This window comes from Trachurus trachurus (assembly GCF_905171665.1).
Source record: "Trachurus trachurus genome assembly, chromosome: 12".
NCBI classification, from domain to species: Eukaryota; Metazoa; Chordata; class Actinopteri; order Carangiformes; family Carangidae; genus Trachurus; species Trachurus trachurus.
Window position 1 is genome coordinate 27,040,132 of NC_139908.1, and position 27,536 is coordinate 27,067,667.

At 42.2% G+C, this 27,536-nt stretch overlaps 1 protein-coding gene across 1 annotated transcript in view; it reads left to right on the top strand.

The window, feature by feature from the left end:
• The window catches only part of dcc (DCC netrin 1 receptor), a gene marked incomplete at both ends in the record, with an annotated part of 386,320 nt that overhangs the window by 142,964 nt on the left and 215,820 nt on the right, over positions 1-27,536 (top strand). Inside the window, 2 exons of the mRNA XM_083983745.1 lie at positions 24,634-24,788; positions 27,111-27,231. Of these exons, the coding sequence (XP_083839871.1) occupies positions 24,634-24,788; positions 27,111-27,231 (276 nt within the window). The remainder of the gene's footprint in view (positions 1-24,633; positions 24,789-27,110; positions 27,232-27,536) is intronic.

The window sequence follows — 27,536 nt, forward strand, 5'->3', positions numbered from 1 at the left end:
TTGTGTCATTTGTATCATAGACTTGAACTTGACACTCATACTAGTAGTGTATTTTCATAATTTAGTTTAGAGCTTTTTTTTTTTGCTTTCCCTTATGCAAATAAAGTTGTCAGATTTGGCATTTGTTCATTTCCATATACATTTTCAACATACATATATAGAATAATTATTTTAACCATGTAAGATCAAGCAAACTCCGCACTAGTCAAAAAGGATTCATTTTATTGGAGACTCGTAGAATTATAATGTTGAAAACCTAGCAACATCACTGAATATAAATGCTGCATATATTTCACATGTTGATAAGCTCACTTTTATCTGTTGTTTAGAATAAATCCATGCCCTAAAAAGTTCAGAAGCATTTATTACTGCCATTAGTCAGTGATTTATACTAGTAGTAAAAAGTCCATAAAACCCCTACAGAGAAAAATACTGATGAAAAGAAGAGAATGGAAAAGTTACCTGTCCACGTGGCGTCTGAATCCTCCAGCCTGCGTCCTGCATTTGCATTAAACTAATAAAGAAGGGAAATGCCGGGCTAATATGCCCCATTACACTTTGTTTTTCCAAATGGAGGCGGTTAAAAGCTGATGAATCTCCACAGGCTGCTGATGTATGGAGATGTGTGTGTTCTGACTGCACAGGGCAGTGACTATGATTAGATGATTAGGATAACGAATGTTTGTGTTGTTCCCCATAATAATGAGCGCAGCCTGGCTCGTTAGCTTGTTCCTGTTAGCGGCTTAATGAAAGCAATGAGAAGCAGACGCCAGCGCTGCAGCTATCAGTCATCTCCACTGTGCTGCTGTCAGAGCAGCCTGTTGATGTTAGCACTGGGGCTAATGGGTGGAAAAAAAATAAAAAAATCTACAGTGGGCAAGAGACCAGTAACGCATCACAAGGCGGATGATGTCACACACTCGCACAGCCAGAGAGATTCAACAGCAACATCAAGCTTCATCACAGCTATACACAAATGTTATGTCATATTGTGAGTGTTGTTTGTCTAGTGTTTCTGAACTGTTGCATCATTGCAATAGGACCTATTCTGCTCATTTCAGGGGTTTTTAATGGCACTATGAATGTTTCCATTGATAAAAAACTCCATACTTAATGCATACAAGCTGTCTCCTCCATTCTGGCTCTTTCCTGCTTTGCTTTAAAATGCGATTCAGCCATATAGGAACTTCCACTGAAGTTGTGACATAACAGAAAGAGACTTTAGAAAAAACTCTCCAGACTGGAGCGTTTGCAGCGGCTCAGAGCTGCTGAAACTATGACTTCAACACACACCTATATATGGCACTTCCACGCAGTGCTTTAAGTGGGCAAAAATAAGTGCCGGTACTCCCCTCTTCAGCTGTTGTCTGGTAAATTAGGCGGTGGGCGGTCGATACCAGCACATCATTAAGTGACAGGCTACTGTACATTCAAATATGATGCTGATTTTAAAAAAAAAACGTTCAATTGAACTTTCCAGAAAGATTTTTAAGAAGTATTTTCTTGTTAAAATCCATCTGTGAATAATGTATGACGACAAATGAATCAGTATTTGTTATTTGAAGTTTACCCACTTCATAAAGTGTCTCTATCCTGTACTAATTGCTGTTTCTTTTGCGTCAACAAATTATTGCCAACATGAGTTTATTCACTACTGTAACTGTTTCTGCAGAAGGAACAGCTCAATATCTGGAAACAAATTCAAATTTTCACTAAAATCAAGCTGAATGAGTGATTCCTCCAGATGCTGCTGTGATTCACTACATTCAGGTAGCCTAATGTTAGACAGGGGTTTGGAGCTGGTTGGTCTCAGCTAGAAGTTTTTGTGATTTGTGGCCAGATAAACAGCCTCCACAGACAGCTGTCATTGTTCTAACAAGCTGACTGCAACAGCTTCAAATCGGTCAGTGAGAATGAGAACAGGACAGAGTACGTCCAGACTCCCGGTACGCTGTAAAAAGTCCAGGTACGCCGGGGGTTAAAATCTTACTCCGTACCAGTGCGTACTGGCCCACTTAAACCACTGCTTCCACGTCCTCTAAAGCAATTATCCAACATATCCACGACAAATCAGTGTTGGAATTATGGGGGAGCTGAAAAAGACACAAGCTCCGCTGAAAGCCGACTCTGAGACATTCAGGTGGAACTGAAATATTGGTGATTTATGCGAGGACAGTAAAGACATGTGTCCTCGGTTGTAAAACAGAAGAGAAAGTGATGTGGCATTCAGGGCTTAATTTGACTGGCCGATCGGAAACCAGCACCTATTTGATTGGCTCTGGGACCTCCCCTGTCAATCAAAACCTGTAAATAAACTGCTAGTGATGTAAAGTGTTATTAATGCTCTGTCTGTGTTTTATTGATGTGTTTTGGAGGCTTTTTAATCTGAGGAAAAAAGAAACAAAGGGGGGGAAAGTGATTTTTTGGCGCAAATAAGGAGGAAAGCAGGAAAAAAGAGAACAAAAGGACACAGCTAAAGGACGTAGAGACACTAAGAATAAAGTGATAATATAGTAAAAAGGAGGCTGAGGGTTATATGGCTGGTTTGTGGGCAGTTAACAAAAGTAAACATGTTTTTATTGATATTTTCTGTTGTGTAGTGTTATTGATTAGGCGCGATGAGTCCCATCACCTCACCATACCATACGTAGGAACTTCAACTCCTTCACTTGGGACTAAAACTCATTCGGTCCATGGCATTCCTGGTTATAGTTACAGTGTAGGTAAAATATTTAATTTACAGGTGTTTTAACACAGCTTTACATAACACAATTTAGATTTGGCAACATCTGTATAGCAGCATCTGTGTTAGAGTAATATCATTGAACATCACTTGTCAAAGTCTTACTACAGTTTGAAATTTGAACTTATATGGTTGAAAAATGGTTTAAAAAAGACGTTGTCACCTGAGATGAGCTCCTTATGTCACATGTAAAGAGCTGCGGATCAGTGAGTGACACACACAGCTTTAGATTTCCAACAGAAGTCCCTCTGGTGTGGGAGATAGGCCCAGTTAACAAGTTATCAGTGTGACAAGATGCCCCGGTCTCTCCTGCTATGAAGAGGGAAGAGCAAAGAGCCGTGGTAAAATTGCTGAGGCTTTCCAGAATTGGACACTGCACACTCAGACAGGGGAAGAGATTCAGACCTGCCCCCCCAACCCCCACCACCCCCACACCCCAGGTTGACAGGCACACACAGCCAGCCAGGACAGAGGCCAGCAGGACAAGTAAAAACCACAGCACCGGCCCATTACTGCCAACTAGGATTGGTCCTCATGCTCAGAACGTCCCGTCCAACTGTAATGGAGACTTCTGAGACAACATTACAGCTACGATGAGACGCTGCTACCACACTGAGGAAAGACAGTGTGTATTTTGTCATGACTTGGTCACCTGCCTGGCTAAAGTATTCATAGCCTACCTCTTGAACTTTTCCACATTTTGTCACATTATACTTTTTTTTAATTGTGATTTTATGTGCTAGACCAACACAAATGTTTTTTATAACATCGGCAAGAAAGAAAACTAATCGGCACAATTTTTTTATTTTTTTTATTTTACTATTTATTTTATTCATATGCTCAATGATAAAACAAGAATTATATTTAAAGTAGAAGTAAGCGATCTGGTGGTTTTGGCTAACTTCCTGTCAGCAGATGGAGTTAGCAGTCCCCGCCCTCGTCCCTACGTCACCACATTCACGCGCATCCCTTGGCTGCACACACAGAGAGGACCGCCCCTTTATGCTGTTCTCTCTCCTCATTGGATAAAGGTTGTAGGATACAAGGAAAGTTTTCTCATCGGCTTACAGCAGAGCAGAGTGACTGACAGACCCGTGTTTCAGACCAAACACTCTATAGAAGTGATTGCTGTCGAACTATTTAAGACTTATATTAACACAAACATTCCACTTACTTCTGCTTTAATAATACAAGGCAAATAATTGTGCAGGAGAGGAAAAGAAGCCCAAAGGGCTTATATAAAATCCTCCCCCTCAATACAAAATCACTAAAACAGATCAACCAAGAGAAAAAGAAAAGACACAATAAACACACAGAGAGAGAAATATATCCATAAAATTACAAATTCATTTCAATTATACTAGACAGGAGTGTTTTGCCTGGATAGAAGATGATATCTGAAGATAGGTCTCTTAAGCACAAGATGCTGGTGTTGATACACTGCTGTTTTTATTATGATAATTATCCAAATCCAATCCAATTTATTTACAGAGCACATTTAAAAACAACCAAGTTGACCAAAGTGCTTTACACAGAAAAAATGAACAAAATCAACATTCAGTAAAAAAAACCGCACAACAGATAAAAACAGCAAAACAAACAAGACCATAGCTGCTAAAATGTTGGATTTCAGACTGTCAATTCTGACAGTTTGTTGTTCATTTTATTTTATATTGGTTAATTTTTTCCTTAGTCTTAGTTGTATATTTAAAGGGATAGTTCAACATTTTGGGCAAATTGGCCCATTGCCATAATCCCTATAGTCATAGCAGTAGGTTCGTTACCTTTATTTGTCGGTGTAAGCAATTTTTAGAACGGTGGAGCGGAGCGGCGAGCTGCTCAGAGCTACGCTGAGAGACCAGCACCCGGTGTGGCATGGCCAGTGATTTGGAGCTGGTGGAGCCAACCAGCTGTCAGAGTGTCTCTGTGGGACAGGCAGCCTGGTGCAGTCACTACACCAACACTCATGACCCATGACAGAGTCACTGTAGTTACCTGGGATGGAGCTGAGCTGGCAGCTCTGCTACAACAGGCTCTGCTCTGCTGTGTGTATGTGTGTGTGTGTGTGTGTGTGTGTTGTAGAAGAGGGTCAGCACATAGCCACCCTGTTATTGTTCATTAGCCTTCAATTACTTAAGCTTGTTAAGATTGCACTACAGTTATCTGCAGCGGAACCAGCCACGTTTGAATCAGGCCTCAGGCTAGGTAGGGGACAGGTACATGCACAAGATCTTTTTTGTTGGAAAAATCCTGTAATCACAACAAATTGCCAGTAAGAATCAACGTGATTACATTAAGTAGCGTTCAGTTGCTCTTCATTATTCGTCTTTTATTAATATTTGGTCACAGCAGCTGTAAGGTGGCAGTGTCATTTCTTCATCGGCTTCTAGCCTGTGGTGACATCACTCTCATTAAGGGTCTGTCTTTGTCGGCAGCATCACTGTGGTACCTAGAATATGCGTCTTTAAAGGGATAGTCCAGATTTTTTGAAGTGGGGTTGTATGAGTTACAAATACCCATTAAGTACACTAGATGCAGTAGAACCCCCCCACCCCACTCCCCACCTTTCTACTGCATCTAGTGTACTTAATGGGTATTTGTATTCAAAAAAAGCTGAACTATCCCTTTAATCCAGGAAACACAATGCCACTGTTGCAAGAAACCAACCTCAAATGAGTGAGTCAATCCTGCAGCACAACCACAATCTGAGCTGACACACACACACACACACACACACACACACACACACACACACACACACACACACACACACACACACACACACAGACTAATTCACAGCAGTGAAACAGATCAGTTTAGCCTGTGGTTTGCGGTGATTGTCTCACTTCACGGTGAAATCATGAAGTCCCTCTCTAGGAAAGACGACACACACAAACACACACACACACACAAACACACACACGTGAACACACACACGTCCTCCTGGTTGTGGCCTGCGGGGTTCCTCTCCTGATTAATTACAGGCTCTGTGAATTACTGTGGGTGTTTTAGAAAACATTTAACAAGCTGCCAAACTCCCCCACTGATCCACTGGCAGGCCGCTGCCGCTATACTGAACAGACCCGACCGCTGACGGAAAGACATGAAAGAGGAAGAGGAGAGGGGGATGGGGTCACGGAGCTGGGAGACTGTAATTAATACATATATAGAAGGTTTAAGTCCATCAGTATGTTCACCAGTCCAGGAAAACTTTTCACCTTGTCCCTCTGTGGCTCCAGTGGGTTAAAACACATTGTCTTGGAAGTTCTGAATACCAATGCAACTTTAAGTTCCAGGGATGCAAACAGCGCGCCGAAAACTCGCTTTTTTCGTGGCCAATTAGGTTAGCCTACCTATTAGCTTCCAATGTAGATGCGCGACATGCGCGCTCACAACCCAAAGCGACGCATAGCCGCGCACATTCGGTCCGACGGCGATGCCGTTTTTATTTTTCGTGCATGTCCGTGGAGCTGTGTATAGAAGAGAAACACACATTTCAGGACCGCTGACTTGTATCATCAGAACAGACAAACGTAATCACAGGAGGCTGAAAATCACTGGACTGTTGGGATTATACAAATCAACAGTGTAAAATTGAGCTGTCAAGATGTATGCAGTTAATTTTTGCATATACTGTACCTATCACTCCTATTGTTTCTGATGTACAGGTGCATTAGAATATCATGGGAGAGATTATTAAGGCCTACGTCACTAATTCAATTCAAAAAGTGAAACTAATACATTATATATATCCATTACACACCAAATGAAACATTATGTCTTTATTTATTCTGTTTATTTTAATAGTAATAATTATGGCTAACATTAAATGAAGACCTAAAATTCAGTATCCCTCAAAATTTAAATATTATTTTTTAAAGCATTTTTAATATAGAAATGTCGGCCTTCTGAAAACGGTGTCCATCTATATGCACTCAATACTGGGTTGAGATTGAACTACTGGAAATGGACTTTTCCAGATATTATAATGTATTTAGATGCACATGTATTATTTGTTAATGGTGAGCCCCCACCCCTACCCGCCGACAATTCCTCTCTTTTTTGGTCCTGACCCGTTTGCATCACTGAATTTCAAGTGTACCTCATAAACTACCAGCCCAAGTAGCTTATCCTGGCACCACTGTAAGGAAAGTGTTATGTGATAGTGTAGATGCTTTATGTAGAGTATCGCCTAGAGCTGCGATGCTGCACAGTAATGATTCTGCCTGATTAAGTTGAAGATAGAATAAATGTTTCATCAGCGACATCTCCGAGGTGGATGGGGAAGGTGCAGGAGCCAGCTGGATCTGTTTGATCTCTGCTCTCATGTCAACTTTGACAAATATTCATCTCATGTTTCACTCTGTCTCTATATTATTGAACAGGGAGTTTTTTATGACACGAGAGAGAGCAGAGAGGAGGATGGGATGCTGAAGGTCTACATACAGAGCATTTGGAAGATAGTCAGAGCAGCAGTTTCTTCACATGTTACATGGGAAAAATTACACTCAATACCTCATCACGGCAGGGCTAAAGCTAAATGTTAGAAATGTACAGGACTTAATTGACCTCTGGAGGAAACGTGTTGTTATTCTTTGAGCTGGTTGTTCCTCAGGAAGCTTCTCCACCTTAACACACTCTCTCCACCCTGATGTCTCAGTTAGTCCTGATAGAAGAGTTCTGCTACTTTCAATATTTCTTTATGTCACAATGATAGAGACCGTGGAACCTTCCGTTACGGCTAAACTAGAGAACACAAGAGCTAAGTGAGATGAAGAGAGACCTCATCGTGAGAGATGGAGGTAGAGGCCATGATGCCTTCAGTGCAGCAGGAATGTGTTTGTCTTCTGAGCTCTTCAGGCAGCTCCTCCGTTTCTGTCCTCTTTCCTCAGCCTGACCATTCTTTCTTTAAACGTATTCACACCAGGCTTGTTTAGTTCACTTGAAACAGACTTTTTCCTGTGAATACAAACCACTGGTGCGGAACAAACAGGTGAACCCAGACCATCTCTTCAGCCGGGGCTCGGTTCACTCGTTTGGTCCGCACCAGAGTCTGAAACCAACCCTGGTATGATTTGTTTATGGTGTGAATGCAGTCCGAACCAAATGCAAAATTCAAGTGCCTGTTTTGGATTCAACAGGCTTCTGTTGTTGTCAGAAAATGTGAAAAAAAACATCACTGGTTAGCAACGTGCCAGCCAAAATGCTCAACATCTCCTCCATAGCACCTGTCGATTATCGATTGACAGGTGTGATTCTTGATGGTTATTTCTTGGAACATAAGCGACTGGAAATACCAGATTAAAAGGGCAGCGAGAAACACATGTATGATCTCCATTGTGTACTTTTTATGCAGGTCGCTCAGTCATTGGATAATTTATCCAATGACTGAGCGACTGTGGGACACACGATCTTTTGTTTACAAAGTTGGTCTGCTTCTAAAAAAATGCAGTGTGTTAAAAAAAAAAAGAATTGGCCCGCACCAAAGTAAGTGAACTATCGGACTTTCCTGCTGGGAATACACCTACAGTCTCACTCCTGTGAGTCCTGAACCTTATGAAGTGGGATGGCAAACTTTTACAGCTGTTACACATAGAGCCATCGGTTGAATCTGAAGACAGTAAGGAATAGATAACAAACACATCCCAAAAAACATATACAGTAGTTGGGTGCTGGATCTAAAGGAAGCTGTAAGAAAAAATAACCAAAAGATCCACACACCATTAAAGGGATAGTTCACCCAAAATTCAAATTTCACTCATTATCTACTCACCCTCATGTCGACTAAGAGCTGTGAGAATTTTCAGAGTCCTCCGTGCCTTCTCTGAGTTACGGGGGGGTCCGCGCAGCAGTATTTGTCCATATAATGGTTGTGAATGGATACCACTTTTCTTTGTCCAAAAAGACACACCAAAAAACATCCAAATACCTCTATACTGCTCATCTGTAATGTCCCTCTTGTATTGAAGCCCCGAAATGAGAAATTGTTCCACCGGTCAGTGCAAATCAGGAAGAGCAGTGAACTGAGACACTGGGAGCTTCCGCTACAAACAAGCTTAAAATATAAACTTATTTAATTTTTTCGGAACAATTTCTCATGTCGGGGCTTCAATACAAGAGGGACATTACAGACGAGCAGCATGGAGGTATTTGGATGTTTTTTGGTGTGTCTTTTTGGACGAAGAAAAGTGGTATCCATTCACAACCATTATATGGACAAATACTACTGCACGGACCCCCCCGTAACTCAGAGAAGGCACGGAGGACTCTGAAAATTCTCACAGCTCTTAGTTGACATGAGGGTGAGTTAGATAATGAGTGAAATTTGAATTTTGGGTGAACTATCCCTTTAAGGATCTTTATTAAGTAACGTTTCGAGCTAGCAGGCTCTTCCTCAGACTTCACAATTGTCAATGGGGGCGCCATCTTTAAATATCCTTCACTGCAATTAGCTGCAGAAAAAACTGGACAGTCTAAGGGAAAAGATGCGTTAACATGTGACATGTCTGATGAGGGACATCTACTACATGTTTATATATTTGTCTTGTGTATGTGTATGGTGGATACAATCTGAAGACAGACATTGTTTGGGACCAGGTGGTTTGTGGTTAGAAACCATGTGTAAGGAGGCCGGTCAGCCACTGTATGAGCATCAGAACTGAGGCTGTATGGAAATGAAATGAGACAGTCTCACTGTCTTGCCAGCTCCTGTGCAGGTCAACAGAGCCTTGGATGGACATGATAATGTGACATTATTGTAGACCTAACATGGCAGGTTAAGCTCTTACAGTGTGTGTGTGTGTGTGTGTGTGTGTGTGTGTGTCCTCTCAGTGAACCAATCACTCCCCTCTCCCTTTATCAGCATTTCTCTGGGAGCTGTCCGGTGTTACAGATTAACACCAGCTCCACGGCCACGTATGTTCAGACTCTGTCACATCCTAATATTCTAATCTCAGTCTGTCCAGTGTGGCGGCTGCTGCTCAGTTCTGTCTGCCCCCGATGGCAGGTCTTTAATGTGCTGCGTCGAGCCGCGCAGACGAATCAAATCAACCTGACCGCTCTTTGTTTCTTAAGCTTTGTAATCCAGGATTTGAACTCAATCAAGTCACAGATGGGGAAAAGGGAGAGGACTTAACATGACATTTCAGCAGGCTGACCCCGACAGGACTAACCCTGTCCATAATACCCATCATGCTCTGCTTGAGCTTAAAAATCAACACCTGATGCACCTGACCTTGTGGAGAGACGTCCTCCTGACCTCAGCCTGGTCTGTTCTCTCTCAGTCTTCTAGGACTGTAACGATACACGTGTCGAAACCGAAACCGCGACACTCTAAGACACGAATCTGTGTCGCCAATGAAATGGCAGAACCGCGACACACCCATTCCAACGCTCCGTGGCTGTTTTTTTTTCTTTTCTTTTTTTCTGTCGGACACGTTCCGCCATAGTCACTCACACACACATCACACAGCCAGATCCCTAGTCTGCACACAGTTTATCTGGCCCTTCAAATTAAAAGCCCCATAGCCTTTCATATACAGTTCAGTCATATTGAGTTTGACTTAATTTTGACAAAACACAGCTCCAAATGTTTTTTCTTTTTCCTGTGACCAATCGACCAATGACATTTTGGTCGGCTAAATTGCATTGCTATTATAATTGCTTAACTATTGTAAAGCACATTGAGTTTGCCCTGTGCATGCACTTTATAAATAAAATTGAATTGAATAATGTTTTTTTGGCCGACTATTTGGGGGCAGCCCTAGTTATAATTGTTAATGTTAGGCTATATATTGTTGTTATAATAAATAATCCAGTTTTTGCTATCAAAATCTCTTCTTTTTTTAACCTTAAAGCAGAAGTGAGTGATATATTTGTGTTAATATAAGTCTTAAATAGTTATATCTTCCGACAGCAATCACTTACATAGAGTGTTTGGACTGAAACACGGGTCTGTCAGTCCCTCTGCTCTGCTCTGAGTCGAGGAGAAAACATTTATCGTATCCTACAGTTTTTATCCAATGAGGAGAGAGAACGGCATGCAGGGCTGTGTGTGCAGCCAAGGAACGCCGTGAATGTGGTGACGTAGGGACGAGGACTGTTATGGTGCGTTCAAGGAAACTCATATTTTTCCGACCGTGAAGTGGTACCAGTTCGATCTGGTACGAGTTCACCAGTCGGAAGTTACGAGTGGCCGTTATAGTGACTTTCACCGGTAAAACTGGTCGGAAAAACACGAGTGGGTTGCCTGAAACGCTACAAAGTCGTAAGTTGTGACTTGAAGCTGTAATTTACGATTTCAAAAGCCTGCCTGGAACGCAGCATTAGCGAAAACGACCGGACCACTCACTTCTGCTTTAATAAAATTCAAATTGAATCGAATCGTGTATCGAACCGTAGGTCAGAAATCGAGATACGAATCGAATCGTGACTTTGGTGTATCGTTACAGGCCTACAGTCTTCATCACCTGGACATCCAGCGTGTTTGTCGGCGTCCTCCTCCCTCCTTCCTACCGATTTGTCCACACCTATTTCCTTCAGGCCCGGCTTTACCTGCGTTTTTCCACACAGACAGCTGCAGCCAGCTGGGACGGACGGACAGGTGAAGTCGGCCCTGGGTGTCTCCGTCCCGCTGCGTCCCCTCAGCAGGGGGACGACTGCAGCGGTCTGACAGGATTCGGGTCAGAGCTTTCAGACAGCGAGAGGCCGGCCGTGCTAATTGGACACTGTAAATATCCACCGTGTCATCCCACCACAATGACCGCCGCTGCCGCCTGCTAAACCGCTGCCATGGCAACCAGCTGGAAGCCTGTCTTCTCTTGGTGCGGGCTGCAGCTGAGGAAGAAATCCCCCCCTCCCCAAAAAAGAGCACAGCTGTCCTTCATTTTTACTAGTTTTATCTGCATTAACAACAGATGGTGGCAAAGGCTGAGGAAAATCACAGAGGGGGCTCAAATTATCTGCCTGTAACGCTTATTATGGGATTGTGGTGTGAGTCTTTGTATTTGATTCCCTAGAGTTAAGTCCAAATGTAAAAGCTCAGGCCAACCCAACAGTAATCACAATACACTGTGTCCTCCATATTAACTCAGCTTTATTAAAGAAGACGGCATGAATAAGATGAACAAATACAGTTAAGCAGTATGAAATAGTTTACTGGGTTATCACTGTTACAAGTTTTATTATATTATATGCCACTTTAACCTGTAAGTGTGTGCTTTTTCTTTGTAGCTTCCTTTAAAGCCTCTGGAAACATGGCTTTAAATAGTTATGGCTAGTTATATATTTAAAATTATATCCAAAAGAGTCTGAGTGAAAATAACTATCCATAACTATTAGAAAACCTGCTTTAAAAACAGCTCATTTTGCTGTTTAGGCCAGAGTGGGCGTGACAGATAACGCTCTGATTGACAGCTCCCTCGTTTTGATTGACATCTCCCTGGCTCCGCCCATGTCCAACAATCTCATAGCAACAACACGGCAATGGCGACGGTAAATAAAATCCAGCCGTATAAGTTTGAGCCCTCTGATGTAAAAAAAAAAAAAAAAGACTAGTGAAAAGATCGATGCACATCCTCCGCTAGTTTGCCCCGCCCTCTTTTTGGGGCCGGCCTTTATTTGTTTGTGTAAACAACTTATTATAATAGATTGAACACCCGCTTATAATTAAGGAAATACAGTATACTCACTTCGGAGGGAGATGGTAAAGAGAAAGATTTGTTAATTGCAGTTTCTGGAGGAGTTTCTGGTGGAGTTGGATAGGGACTGGAGGTGTATAGTCCACCTCTGTGCTGAATAGGTAATAATCCACACCAGCAGCAGCATCTCTCTCATCTCTGGTCCATTGCTCTTTCTCATCACACAGCTGATCTTCATAATAACTTGATGAATCATTTGCAATAATTAAAAGGGTTGCTGACTGACTTCACAAACACACTGATAAACAATAGTTGAACACACTCGAGCAGGACTCCAGCCTGTCTGACGGTCTGCGGTCTCTGTGCCTCTGTACTCAGCATGTGTTAACATTTGCAAGAGCACTTCATGCCTCTCCTGAGAAGATTTTATCAAACTGCCTTTGATATTACTGAGGCTGACTTGGTGCAGCTGCACTAAGAAACATTGTCTGTTTTTCCTGTTTCTGCTGACAAAATACACAGAGATCCAAAGCTATTAGAGCTAAGTCTTCATTAGATTAGCTTTAGCTGCGGAAGCAGATCTTTGATGTTTTGCTAAGTGTAAACTGTGAGCTAAAGCAGTGAACAACATGCAACCTGGTTTACTGATGTTAACGTAGGCTTGATGTAGCACCAGTGGACCAAACCTCTGTGAGACAGCGGGAGACACTTGGACTGGACACAGACCCTCCGTCCAAACCTACTGTCCTGCAGTTGGAGAACGTTATTGACTTTTACCGTCAAACATGGAAACTAAGTTGCCTACAATTCTAAGTACATTTCAATTTCATCAACATTAACTAAATTGTGAATCATTACCTATGAGCTTCTACTCATGTGTGGTAGTGACTGTGTCTGTAGAGTAGTCTCGCTCGCCAGACCCTCCTCCAGAGAAGAATGGTCTGGCTGGTCCGCCTGTGATTCTGCCATCGGAGAAAAAAACACTCTGGCCGTTTGGAATTTTTTCAACCAGTCACAATCGTTGAGGTCGGCGCCATAGCAACGGTGCGCTTGCAAAATATTGCCGGTTGGAAACTGGATTTGGGTCCGCGGTGTAGCGATGGTCGGCAACCGTTGACAGATGTTTATTCTTTTGTTCGGTTTAACGGCGGTCGGCAACCGCTTACGGATATGTCTTCTTCTGTTCAGTTCATGACACAGATGTATAATAGATCCATGGTTCGGTTCCTGTTGTTGTTTGTTGATGTTTCCTTTTACCGGGCGGACTAGAGTGACAGGGAGGGGAAGCATTATTTCCGCTCGAGCATGGCTGCCGTCAGGGGGCGTGGCAGTTGAGGGGCCCAAATCGAATGTTGTGTTTACAAACTGCAACGAACAAACCTACAGACTCTACCTTTAAATGCTGCTGTGATTCACTTTATAGAGTGAAAGTTGAATAAGTTTCAAGTTAAAACCAGCGAGTGTTCCTCAGTTCTGTCATTTCACTGTGTATTCTGAAGACTCCCCTTGAAGCAGTCGTGCTCTTCTTGTCAGAGGCGACAACATGAATATGTTGGACGGAGCAAACGAGCATCACTGCTGTCTGGTCTCCAGACTGCTCTGCTCCTACACATCTTTCTGTCCTCAGCAGGTTTGGATCTGCAGACCCTTCAGACGTGTTTGTGCTCACTCTGTGATTATGTTGGCAATGAGAGAACGATGAGCCGCTCTCCGTCTAAATATTGTTCAGACTGCTGCACTGAGACGCCTTGTGTCTGTGCTGAAGTGACACTCCAGTCCGGCTGCTGAGACAAGGCAACAAAGTACTGAAGTTCAACACACAGTTGCCACTGAAAAATTCTTATCGTTTTTTTCAGCTGCAGCAACAAAAGTTGGTTTTACAAAACACTCAGACTAAAGCCTGGTTCTGGGCCACCTGATGTGTGTTCAGACAGAAACTCACTGCATTCACTCAGATGCTCTACTGAAGTAGTTCTGATGTATTCACACTTTCCATTATGGGTTGCTGTTCAGTCACAACACAACTGCAACACCATCACGGACAAAGCTGCAAACTCATTTATAACAGCAGAGTTATTGAGGGCTTTGTAGGTTATGAGGAGAATCTTGAAGTGGATGCAGCATCCCACTGGGAGCCAGTGAAGGTTTTGAAGTTATTGGTGTGATGTGATCTCTGAGGCAACAAAACCACTATGTTAACGTCATAGGTGAGGCAGATAAATAAATAAGCATGTTTTGTCTGTGCTTTTCTCCCCAACCGTCACAATCATATCAACAATATGTATGTAAGTAGAAATACTACAAGGTCAATTGTCTGAGAGAAAGTGAACATAGCTGGTAGAACTAGAAGAAGAGAAGAAGCGAAAATAAAATATACTGTAAGGCAAATGGAAGACGAGCTGCTTCTGACCAGCGTTGAGCAGCAGGTGCAGTGAAGGTTTTGAAGGATTGGTGTGAAGTGGTCTCTGAGGCAACAAACACACTTTAGTTATGTGAAGGTCAGAATGTGTATGAAACCTTCCCAAAAACCCAACAAAATGTCTGAACATGTCCATAATAAAGCTTTGGAAATCTGAATCTGCGAAAAGCCGCATCGCTCACATTGGGATTACATTGGGTTGGGCTTCACCTTGATGCGAGCTGAACAAGTGTTGGGTGTTCCTGTGCTCTGGGCGTGGCTTCAGAGACAAGACTGAGGAAAGGGGCTTGGACTTTTGAATGGTAAATGGTAAATGGTCTGTATTTATATAGCGCTTTTCCATCTTAACGATACCCAAAGCGCTTTACAGTACATCACATTCACCCATTCACACACACATTCACACACTGATGGCGGGAGCTGCCATGCAAGGTGCTAACCACGACCCATCAGGAGCAAGGTGGGTAAGGTGTCTTGCCCAAGGACACTACGGCAGCAACCGGGACAGAGCGGGATTCGAACCGCCAACCCTCTGATCATTGGACGACCCGCTCTACCACCTGAGCCACTGCCGCCCTTGAATTGTGTATTTTCAAAATGTGGCCTGGTGGAACCGTTTTTCCAGGACATCCAACCCTACCTTTAAAGGGGACATATTATGGAAATATCACTTTTTGAAAGCTCTTTAATATTTGGGTGTTTGTCTTGGCCTCTGGCCCCAAAATGTGAGAATTGACGAAAAAAATCTATAATTTTCAGGCTCCCAAGGTTGAAATCCGTGTGGTTTTATGAGCTGTTCCCTCAGTTGTCTTCCAGTGATGTAATTAGTTTTCAAATTTGCATAATACCACCCCTACCTGGTACCAGTAGAAGGGGTGGGGCGGGGCAAGCAGTGGTTCATTTGCATTTAAAGGGACAACGAGGAGTTTCTCCAGCGGCAGAATGAAAAATTCTGCGACAATAAAAAAGTCTCATATTAATGTGGATGAATCTACGTTACCCACACTTGTTAAAGGGGAACTAAACCCCTCAGTTTTGGATGACGTGCTCTAAGCTTGAAATTCAAAAAATGCCTTGATTATGGGCGGGACTCCAGGAGCACTCTCCGATCCCCCCTCCCCCCTGCGCCCCATTCACACCCGCGAAATCACACAAAAGAGAAAAAAAAGTAATAAACACACATCGACACTTCTGCTAGCGCTAACGAGCTACTAACGAGCGACTCTAACAGCACTAGTAGCGTGGACACTACTAGGAGCCGTGACACAGCATCTACAGCTGATCCGCCGGCTCGTTAGCTCGTTAACGGCTCGTTAGCGCCAGCGGCGGCCGGCCGCACTAACGATTCCCGTTCAGGCAGCTGTTAGCAGCCGTTAGCCGCAGCAGAGCAGCTAGAGTGCCTAGCAACCGTTAGCGGCAGCAGCAGCCGGTGCTGATTGGTCGGGGAGCTAGTGGCCGGTGACGAAAGCTGCCTCCAAAACGTCATCTGCCTCCATCTCAGCCAATAGAAAAATTCGATTGTAATAGCCGTGTTTCAACCCATAGAGGGCAGTCACTCTACATTTTTACTACAAAATACACCAAATTGAAATATTTTGACTAAAATGTCAAAAGTTGGACCAGAATCAACTGACAACATTACCTTATGCCCAAATATATTTGTTTTCAGCAGAAAAAAGTGGTTTGGGGGTTTAGTTCCTCTTTAATGGGCCCATTTTCGATAAATATATCGTTTTGTCTCTATCGTTATTTTGTTATTATTAGTGGTGGTGGAAATGCTGGTCGAGCCGACCAGCGTTTCTTTACTTTTGGTTTCGTGGTGAGTCATGAGAATAACGCCGCCGAATCGCCGTTTATGGTCGGAACTACGACGGTATGTGATGGTCTTCCAACCTCTGACTTTAATTCTTGATGAATGAAAACATGAGTCTGTCTTGCGCCGGTCAAAGAATTTCACGGTGCTCGCGGAGGCTCATAAATGTAGTGTGAAAACACTTCGCTTTTCCAAAACTCCTCGTTGTCCCTTTAATATTTGGATGTTTGTCTTGCCTTCTGGCCTCCAAAATGTGAGAATTTACGAAAAAAAATCAGTAATGTTCAGGCTCCCTAGGTTGAAATCCATGTGGTTTTATGAGCTGTTCCCTCGGATGTCTTCCAGTGATGTAACTAGTTTTCAAGTTTGCATAACCCCACCCCTACCTTGTAGCAGTAGAAGGGGCGGGGCAAGCAGTGGTTCATTTGCATTTAAAGGGACAGACACTGAAAGCAGCCGTTCTGAACAGGGCTGTTTAGAGAGGATGAAAAGAGCTGTGATGTTTGATCCTTGGGGGATTTTGACTGAAACATGTCACAGACATGTCTTTAAGACACCTGGGAACTATTTTAATTTGTGGAAAAGGGACATAATATGTCTCCTTTAATATATAAATACCATATGAAGACCATACCCTCATTCTGCCTCCAATAGAAGATGTTTTGTGCTCTCATCTAAATTTCCTGGATATGCATTTGCTGTAGCAGTTTAATTGATAGGGTTGGTTTTTATTCAACAAAAGGTACACTGTCCCTTTAATGTATCAAATTAAATCACAAGGCTTCATTGAATAATAAAGAAATATTGCATGTTTTATTTCAGTCAATTGCAATTAAAGGTATAAGAATTAGAGAATAGCATTGCTAGGACCTGTTGTTCATAGTAACTAAAGTGTAGATACTTGGAGTAATGACATGATGCTATCACTACCTCTGTTCTGAATGTAACAGCTGATGTAGGTTTGAGAGCCGTGATGTATTGTCATGAGAGGAGACAGCAGGTTGGTAGATCATTTTCCTTCCTGATATATTTCTATGGGGTAATTAGACGGAATACAATGTGTCAAGGTGGAGTGAGTCAGTGTGTTCCTCCTGAGGAGAGCTGCAGAACGCTTTAGAAAAAAATATCTTGATGATATCATAATGACGTCATTATGATTATGCCGGCTCACTGTGTGAGACATGGGTGTGAATAATAAGGTGTGTGTGTGAATGTCTTTCACTGGGTGCTAATATCACAGACACACACGCACAGAGCAGATGTTCACTGAAATGAATGATGGGCTAGATTTCCATTTGAATGCTGAGTGGAAGTTATTATGGTGCAGCTATTGAGAGGCAGCACCACTGATACCTTGTGTGTGTGTGTGTGTGTGTGTGTAAGTGAGAAAAGAGAGGAAGATCACATTCCAACAGCACTTTCTTAATCTCTTACTGTTTTAAAAATATTTTATTATTCAACCAAACATTCTAAAGATGATATGTCAGTCATAATGTTAGATAGAAACCACTATTCACATCAGGTGGAGTGGAGTCACACATGGCTACACCCGACGGCTGTTGATGCCTCACATTACCATATGTATTGTGACTCTCAGCTGTTTCCAGGAGGAAGTAGAATACATGTTAAAAGGCATTAGCCGTCGTCAGCGGCAGCACAAAGAGCCCACCTGGAAGCACGGCCGCTTTTTAGTAAACGCGTCTCCTCGGATGAGCAGGTAATCAGCGTTCAACTCGCAGGTCGGTGGAAATAAAAAACCCAAACAATCGATGGGCGCCGAGGGAGTTCCCTCAACAAAGGCTAATCGTTTAGCGAGCAGTCGTCTTCGATTGTAATGAGGCTGAGCGGGATGAAACAGACGTCTCGTTCTAACTTTTGAGAAAACTTTTCAAACGGATAAAGGATTTAGAGATTAGAGGCAATTAGAGCCGATCTGATCTGTATTAGGCCACACAGTAACCACAAGATATCCCTGCTGGAAAAAGAGCTTTAAAAAACTAGTGTAGTTTCAAAGTAAAGGCCTCTAAGGTACAGGCCAGTGCAGCAGCTTCTGATTGGCCGCTCACATCTCTGCCTTGTTTAGCAACTGAAACTTTCCACCAGTTAGAAAACATTTGACCAACCAGTGTTGAGCAGGCAGAGCTTGTTTTTTTTTTTTTACTCCAAACAAAAGTTAAATCTTAGGAGAAACATTCATCATTTTTGTTTAATTGAGGAAGCTGCTCTAGAGCCACGGCTTCACTGCTGTCTGTCTAACCCTAACCCTGGGCTGTAGTAAAATAAACCACAGAACATCACAGTGAAAACATGGACATGGTGCACACAGGGCCTGCTCTACTAAGAACACAAATAGAGTATTTAACCCTCTGGGCTCTATCTGTGTCTATTTGTGTCTATTGTAGCTGTGTTCATGCAGATGGAATGAAATTTCCCCAGGGTCCGGATTTTTTTTTTTCCAGAATTTTTTATTTCCAACTTCAGCTCTTTAAATATATCAATAATATACTGAATACAAAAAACAAACAAAAACATTTGGCTCCATCGTGGCCACTTGTGGTCCATTGAAACCCATTAAAACTGCATTTCTTTTTTATTCCTTGTTGAAACCGTGCAGTTTAGGTAAAATGTCTTTCATTCTTTCTTCTCGAAAATTTTACTTTTCTACCTGATTATGTAATTGGTCCATTTTTGGCCAAGGAAGCAATTGCATGTATTATTCTTAGTTTCCAATAGAGGCGTATGATGACTTTCTGCACTTGAATGGAGTGAATAAATGACACAATTTTGACATAGGTGCAATCTTAAAGTCCCCCTCCCGCGACCCTTTTTGGTTATTTTAAAACCAGCAGCTCATTAGCAATGCACCTCTGGAGGTTGGGCGGAGACTGCGCTGCCCCGCCCAACCAACCCCCCGCTGACAGCTGGACATTGTACAATTACCGATTCAGCGCGTTTAGTGTAAAACTGCACACTGGGATTCAATCCCAGACTGGAACATAGTCCTTGATCACGGTGCAAGCTGCTCTACCAGGTGAGCTATACCTGTTATGAGCCAGATGCAGAGCGGGGCGGGGGCTTGTAGCACTAGTGCCCTCCCCACGTCAGCTCCAGTCTCCCTGAAACGGCCAATTTGCGTCTGCCATTGGTTCACAGCAATTTGAAGGCAGAAAAACTCAGAAATGCAATTTTGCACTTCCTTTTCTGCTGATATGTGCTCTAACACAAGAAAAATGCCACAGGAACATGTGAAAAGCTCAAAAAACACGATTTTCATGGGAGGGGGTCTTTAATAATACAATAAAAACAAGAACAAGAACTGCTGTTAGTTCAAAACTTTAGTAGATGACATATTCTAAAGAAATACAAACTCAGAGCACACTGAGTGGATAGTGATTTTAAACAAAGTTTTTGTGTCTTTGTCAATGACAACAGGTGCAAACAGCAGTGTTTAAATGAGGGTTTTGTGTAAAGAACACAGAAGAGTCACAAGTGCTTTATGCAGAGCTCCAGAGTAACTTGTTTTACCAGGAGCACAGTGATTGATTGATCATACTTTATTGATCCCAATGCTAAGAAATTCAGTTTGTAAGAAATACAGAATAACATGAGGAGAGGGGAGTGGCCACTAACTTCAAATTTTAGGGGCGTAAGTGCAAAATTAAGGGCGGAAATTGACTTCCAAAGCAAATATTAACATTTCCTTTTCATCCATGATCCTCACATACATTGGCCTGACACCTGTAATCAAAGTAGAAAGTAGAAATGCTGCGAGGTCGATTGTCTGAGAGAAAGTAAACATAGCTGGTAAACTAGAAGAACAGATGAAGTGAAAAGAAGGTATAAGGCAAAGAGACCAAATGAAAAATGGCAGAAAATGGAAGAAGAGCAGTGGGCACAGCTCACAGGAACAAAAACCTCAGTCTCCAGCCCTTGAGGGATGGATTGTCATTCAGTGCACGGGAGGTGTGAGCTGTCTTCTTCCATGGCACTCAGCGCTCAGGTGGGACACTCAGGACACTGCTGCACACACAGCTGTTTAGCAGCGTCTCTGGTCTGATGGCCCTAAACGTCCCAGTGAGAGGGATCAAAGATGGAAGTAGGAGGCAGTGGCGAGGTCTCTCCGTCCCAGCGGTCCCAGAGCTGCAGAGCCAGGTGCTGGAGAGCAGCCACACACACACACAGCCTGTGAAAACCAGCAACCGCATAAAAACGCTGGCCGGTCTCACTGAGTGTGCTCTGACTGTGCAGAATCCTTTTGTAGCCACCCGTCCTGCGTGACACAACACTGAGGACGGGGGACAGCTCACCTTGCGAGACCCCGGCAGAAACAGCTACAGAGGCTGCAACGAGCCAGCGTGAGGAAAATGCAGTAACTTTTGGCATGGCAGGAGTTGCCAAACTCCTCTTGTGACTGACTCCAAATCAGCCAACAGCTCCAAAATGACATGACTGATACGTCTGAATTATTTTTTTTCTTCTCTCATTCCAAAAATGTCCACACACTAGTGATAAAAATGTGTTTCCTAAATGTCCTCTTTCATTATGCCTATGTCCCCTCCTCACTGCAATAACAGCAACCATAGTGCGTAATAGGGATGTCACGATTACTGGGTTTCACAATTAATCGCGGTATTTAATCGTAAAGGTTCCTAAATACCGTCACTTTCCAAAAAAGATGATGTTGGAACCATGTTGGCAGATCAGTGCAACACGCACAGAATGAAAACAAAGCTATACAACAACCGCGAGTGTAACTTGAGATGTGCGTGAGTGGTAAAGTTTGGCAGAGGAAGACTTATTCCCTCCAAACCAACGTATTAAGTCGATGACGGTTTGCCAGCCTGTCAAACATGGCACAATGAAAAATGTGAGGAAATACATCTGATATGAATCATCACCTACAGGATAACCACCCGGCTTTGTACGCCAAAGGAAAGGTAAATACACAGTAACTGGGTTAAATTTACCTAATGTAACACTTAATTGGTAGGAATTTAAATGTTAGCGCGCCATTTGTGAAAAATAAAAAAAAGGTTAAAAAAAACTTCAAACTTGTGATTACTTTAAACATTTCTTCTGAAGGATTCATTAATGGTCCTATATTGATAAATACTTGACATATTTTGTTTACATAATTAGTAGTGCAATTATATTTTGATTATTTCATTTTACACTATATAGTGTTGTAAAATTATTTAATATAATAATTGTGATAATCGTGATTATTTCTCCGACATTAATTCGTACCAAGAAAATCTATAATCGTGAGGCTTTAAGATGTTCGGTCTAACAAAAGCTTGACAAAACACAAAACAAAAATGATTGGCTGAAAGCCATGTCAAATGATTATCTCATATATCATCTGTTGAAAATGTAAACACGCCTCCATGTGCTAGCTACATCACGTTAACAGATTGCTAACATGCCCAAAATGCGTCACCGATTAGCACCTCCTGTTCAAACGTACTAAATTTAGTTTTGCTAACCTGGGCAGCAACGCCCAATGTTGCATATTCATTAAGGCTGAGCTGCTAAATGGACAGCGCGTATTGTTTCGCAAAAATTTGAAATAGCATCCTCTCTGCCTGCTGTTTGGAGATCAGCTTGCACATTTGGTTTGTAGGTGTTATAAAGTTTGTACACATGCAAATCTTTAGTAAATCAGGCTAATTGAGAGTTTTGCTGCAGCCCCTAGTGGCCGCTGTAGGAACTGCAGCCAAAACCAGCTTCACTCCTGACTCTGACCTGATTGGTTGAGATCAGATCGGCTCTCCTGTGTCTTCTGTGTTAAGTGCCTCAGACTAATTCCCGACCATGTGTAGTCTGTGTTGTTTGCGTATCAGTGTGTTGTTGGCGGTGTGGTGAAGCTGCAGCAGCTCAGAGTTTAAAGGAAATCGTTAGCCCTTAATTAGAGCATTACTGCAGTGATAAAGTTACACCTCCAGATAATGATGTATCGATGGGAGGCACGCAAACACAACTCACCTCCTCTACCAACTTTGAACCTCTTCTTTCTTCTGTGCTCTTTTATTTCTTGGCTTCCTTTACTTGCCCTCTTTCTTTCTTTCTTTCTTTCTTTCTTTCTTTCTTTCTTTCTTTCTTTCTTTCTTTCTTTGTTTTTTCAGACATGTTGAATCACCACACTTGGAGCTAGTTGTTGTTGCCTCTACATTGTGTTTTGCATGTGTTTGTACACCGGTGCTCAAGAAGCTGTGAGATCATGAGTGCATGTGTGTGTTTGTTGTCAGCTACAGGACATCCCGGGGTGTGCGTATGTTTGTGTGTTTGCTGACAGGCAGAATGTTTGTTGTCTGGGAGCGCTGACAGCCGCGCCGTCGCGCTCCACGCTACACGAGGCCCATCAGGCTTCGCCCCGGTTTCCGTTGTGGCTCAAAAACGACTTCTGTCTCACGGTCACAAGCTGCCGTCGTGTTTTCCAGCTCCACGCTCAATGACAGGGGCCCTCCTGCAAATCTGTTTACAATCTAGACACTTCACTCACCTGAACAGGTTTGACTCCACATCCCAGCATGCTGAGCTGCTGCCACTCATCACTCTGAATCCAGACTCTGCTGCTCAGTCAGTGGGTTGAATGTGATAGTTTATGTTTTAGAAGTTGTGACCTGCTCATTCACCACGCTATGAAAAAATATTGGAACATTAAGAGACAGAGTTGTTTTTGAGGCAAATGCGTAGCCGGAACTACATTCCAGACATGGCTGCTGGGCGGAGTGATTTCAAAAGCACAAGTATTTGCTTCATGTGTCATAATGTTACATAATTATACGTTATTTTTTCATAGCGTAGTGAATGTGCAGATCACAACTTGTCCACGAATGCATTTGGAGTTGTTGGATTGTTTATTTGATGAGTTTGAAGAGGGAAATATCCCTTTAACTTGTTTTTTTCATTTATCTACACTGACATTTGTCAGGATGCAAACAGCACATCTGGCCGTCTGTTTTGTGTCAGTTGGATAATGTGTCAGTTGTGTGACAGTTCAATCAGGTAATGGGAGGCAGTAGAATAGTTTGATGAAGGAAATGGTAGAAATACCATGAGCCTCCATTGTGTTAGCTGAGCAGCTCACGTCTCTGCCCCGCCGATCTAAAAACAGCTTGCACCGACAATTAAAGGTTTTGAATCTACTCCTATGACCATAGGGATAGGTGAATTTGCCAAAATGTTGAACTATCCCTTTACTACATATAGAACACATCCATGAACAGGATCCAGACAGGCTCCTGATGTCACAGCCTGAAGGTTGTTGCTGCTGCCGATAAGAAAATATTGCCAGTGGATTTTTTTTCCTGGTAATATCTCTTGTCAGAGAAAATGCTACATGAATATCTTTCTGCTCCAAAAAGGAAACTTTTTTCCAGTTTCTTTCATTTTTTAAAATTTGAAACTCACTCATGCTGCATCTCTGTCTCATCTCTGTATACTCAACATCTTGTGCATCACTTTCAATACATTTCCCAAAAATTGGATGTGACAGTTAGTCAGCTTTGAAATCTCCTCTGAAAATGTTTATAAAACTTTTTTTTTATTTGGCCTGTTCAAAATCAAAAAAGTCTCTTTTCATCTTTGAAAATGTGAGCTCCGAATGTTCATCACTCCTTTTTGAAATCGTATACGTCTGTCGGCGTACATCATTAGTCCAGTCGTATCAACAGGACTGACCTTCTATCCCTGAATCGATCAACCAAAAACCAAACTATCTGCTTAATCTGCCGTGAACTGTCGCTGCTGTTAACCTTTTAGCACAGGTTTAAATGCAAAAAAATAGCAACAACCCACAGCTCAATGCCAGAAAACCTCAAATGAATCAGCAGCTGACCATGAAGAGATGAATGAGCAGTGATCCATGGAGGGGGAACAGATCAGACTCATCAGTCTATTGCAGACCGCAGTGGAGGAGTTTGTAATTGTGTTAATTAGCTTAGAAATAACCTTGAGGATGAGATACAGTATGTTCCTCTGTTGTTCATGTGTTGTATCACCTTGTTTACTTCTGCAGTGCCTCCTCAGTTCCTCAACTACCCGACCAACACGTACGCCTACGAGTCCACAGACATCGAGCTGGAGTGTGCCGTGACAGGAAACCCGATGCCGACGGTGCGCTGGATGAAGAACGGAGAGGAAGTCATCCCCAGTGACTACTTCCAGATCGTGGTGAGTCGAACAACAGCCTGGAAACATGATTACATACACTGCATCCATAAATCTGAGCGCTGGAAATCTACTTTTAATCAGTCGGTGGAATTTATCTTTCCGAGTCCACAGCTGTGGACTGTTCTGTCTCCAAAGACAGAAGATATACAGCTGCAATCAATCTGAAAAGACGTCTTCAAAATATCCGTGCACATCAAATTAGATCAGATCGATACTGAAAATAACGACATTGTTTGCAACATTGAAAAACAGGAAGCAAAAGTTTTCTTTTCAAAATACAAAAACACCAAAAGTCAATTATGTAATTTAATATTTTCCCTTTTTTGTAAATATCCGTTTTATTTTCATTCCTTTATTTACATTGTAAGATATATTCATACAAGAGACAATACTGAGCTGAAACGTGTTCAGCTGGAGTGGGTTGAATAATACATTCTCCAATTAAATCCATCTTGATTTGAACGACTCTGATACACACCTTCTACCTTCTGTGCTTTAACAAGATCTGCTGTGAGTGTAGGTGTCGAGCTGCTGCAGCCACAGGAATGAGCTGCCAGGGTTTTTTTTTTTTCTTTTTTTTTTTTAAACTGACCCACAGTTAAAATGTATATAGATTTTCACCTTAACAACACACATTATATCTATATTATTTCTTGAAATGCAAAGTCTAAATCACTGGTCATGTTGCAGTGCAATTAAATAGAGTGCAATGTTAACTGCTGCTGGATTTGTTGTAATGTAAACATTAATAGAGTTCAATGACAGCTTCAGTTCTTGGAGAATCTCATTCATATCCAAGAAAACTGAAATATCCCCTAGATGTAAAACCATATCAAATCAAACCAAACTGGGAATTGAAACACACAACGTCTACACTGCATGGGGAGGCGGAGGGAGCCAAATCCCAGTGTGAACAACGCACGCACGCTCACATTCACACACTAAGGGCAATTAAGAGTTGCCAGTCAACCTAGTGTGCATGAAGTCGGACTGTTAAAGGGATAGTTCACCCAAAATTCAAATTTCACTCATTATCTACTCACCCTCATGTCGACTAAGAGCTGTGAGAATTTTCAGAGTCCTCCGTCCCTTCTCTGAGTTACGGGGGGGTCCGCGCAGCAGTATTTGTCCATATAATGGTTGTCAATGGATACCACTTTTCTTCGTAACAAAAAGACACACCAAAAAACATCCAAATACCTCCATACTGCTCGTCTGTAATGTCCCTCTTGTATTGAAGCCCCGACATGAGAAATTGTTCTGCCGGTCATTGCAAATCACGCAAGATTTTATTACTTGTGTTAACCAGGAACTTGGTCGTACTGTCTGAAGGCTGAAAATCACTGGACATGTCTGTTGGGATGATACGAATCAACAGTGTAAAGGAGAGCTGTCAAGATGTATGCAGTTAATTATTGCATATACTGTACCTATCACTCCTATTGTTTCTGATGTACAGGTGCATTAGAATATCATGGGATAGTTTATTAAGACCTATGTCACTAATTCAATTCAAAAAGTGAAACTATTACACATTATATATCCACACAGAATGAAACATTTTGTGTCTTTATTTATTCTGTTTATTTTAATAGTAACAATTATGGCTAACATTAAATGAAGACCTAAAATTCAGTATCCCCCAAAATTTTAATATTACATTGGATTTTCCTTTTCAAAGCATTTCTAATATAGAAATGTTGGCCTTCTGAAAACTTTCCATCGATATGCACTCAATACTGGGTTGGGGCTATTTGATTTGAACTACTGGAAATGGACTTTTCCATGATATTATAATGTATTTAGATGCACAATATTATTTGTTAATGGTGAGTGTCACCGTTCTACAGAGCTGGAGCTCTGGAGGAGAGGCTGGTCGGCCGTGCAGCCCAACACAGGGAGCAGGGAGACTGGGCTTGAATTCGGGACCTGGAGCTTTGCGCAGCTGCGATGTACCACTTCAATAAGTTTAGAAACATTATTTTATGGTCGAAAAACCACATAGTGGGGCTCTCCTTGTTTGTGAAACCTATACTGAAGTACAACTTAACAAAATGCTCCACCTATGGCCCTCATTTTACCAACTCCTCCTCTAAAACAACAGGTTAAAATGTAATGACTTTATTCTCTAATATGACTTTTTTTGTAATATTATGACTTTTTTTCTTGTATAATTATGACTTTATTCGTCTGTGAAAAAAATCTCAATGTGTCTCTAATACTCCGTCATACTCTCATGCTCCCTTTTTGTTGTTGATGCTTGATTGTTTGTAAAACGTTGTAAGACTTGGTTGACATGACGTCTGTGTTGTTGTTGTCCAGGACGGCAGTAACCTACAGATCCTGGGTCTGGTGAAGTCGGATGAAGGATTCTACCAGTGTGTTGCTGAGAGCTCAGCCGGCAGCTCTCAGGCCATGGCTCAGCTGCTGCTGCGAGAGCCAGGTAGGACACACACACTCACACACACTCACACACACTCTCTCCACCAATGTGTGATATCCTGTTGCTGTGCAGTGACACACAACTGCTGTCATCACCTGCCATCTTATTTTCTGCTTTATTGTTTCCTCTCTGACCTTGTTTCCAACTTTGTGATCAGTTAGATTTTTTAGTTGTCATTGTGTTTTTAGATGATATTTAAGTTACAAGTGAAGAGTTAGTCACAGAAACATAACTCATAGAAACATAGAAATAGAAACATAACTCATAGTTATGACTGTGTCAGATGGTTTTATAGAAAATATGAC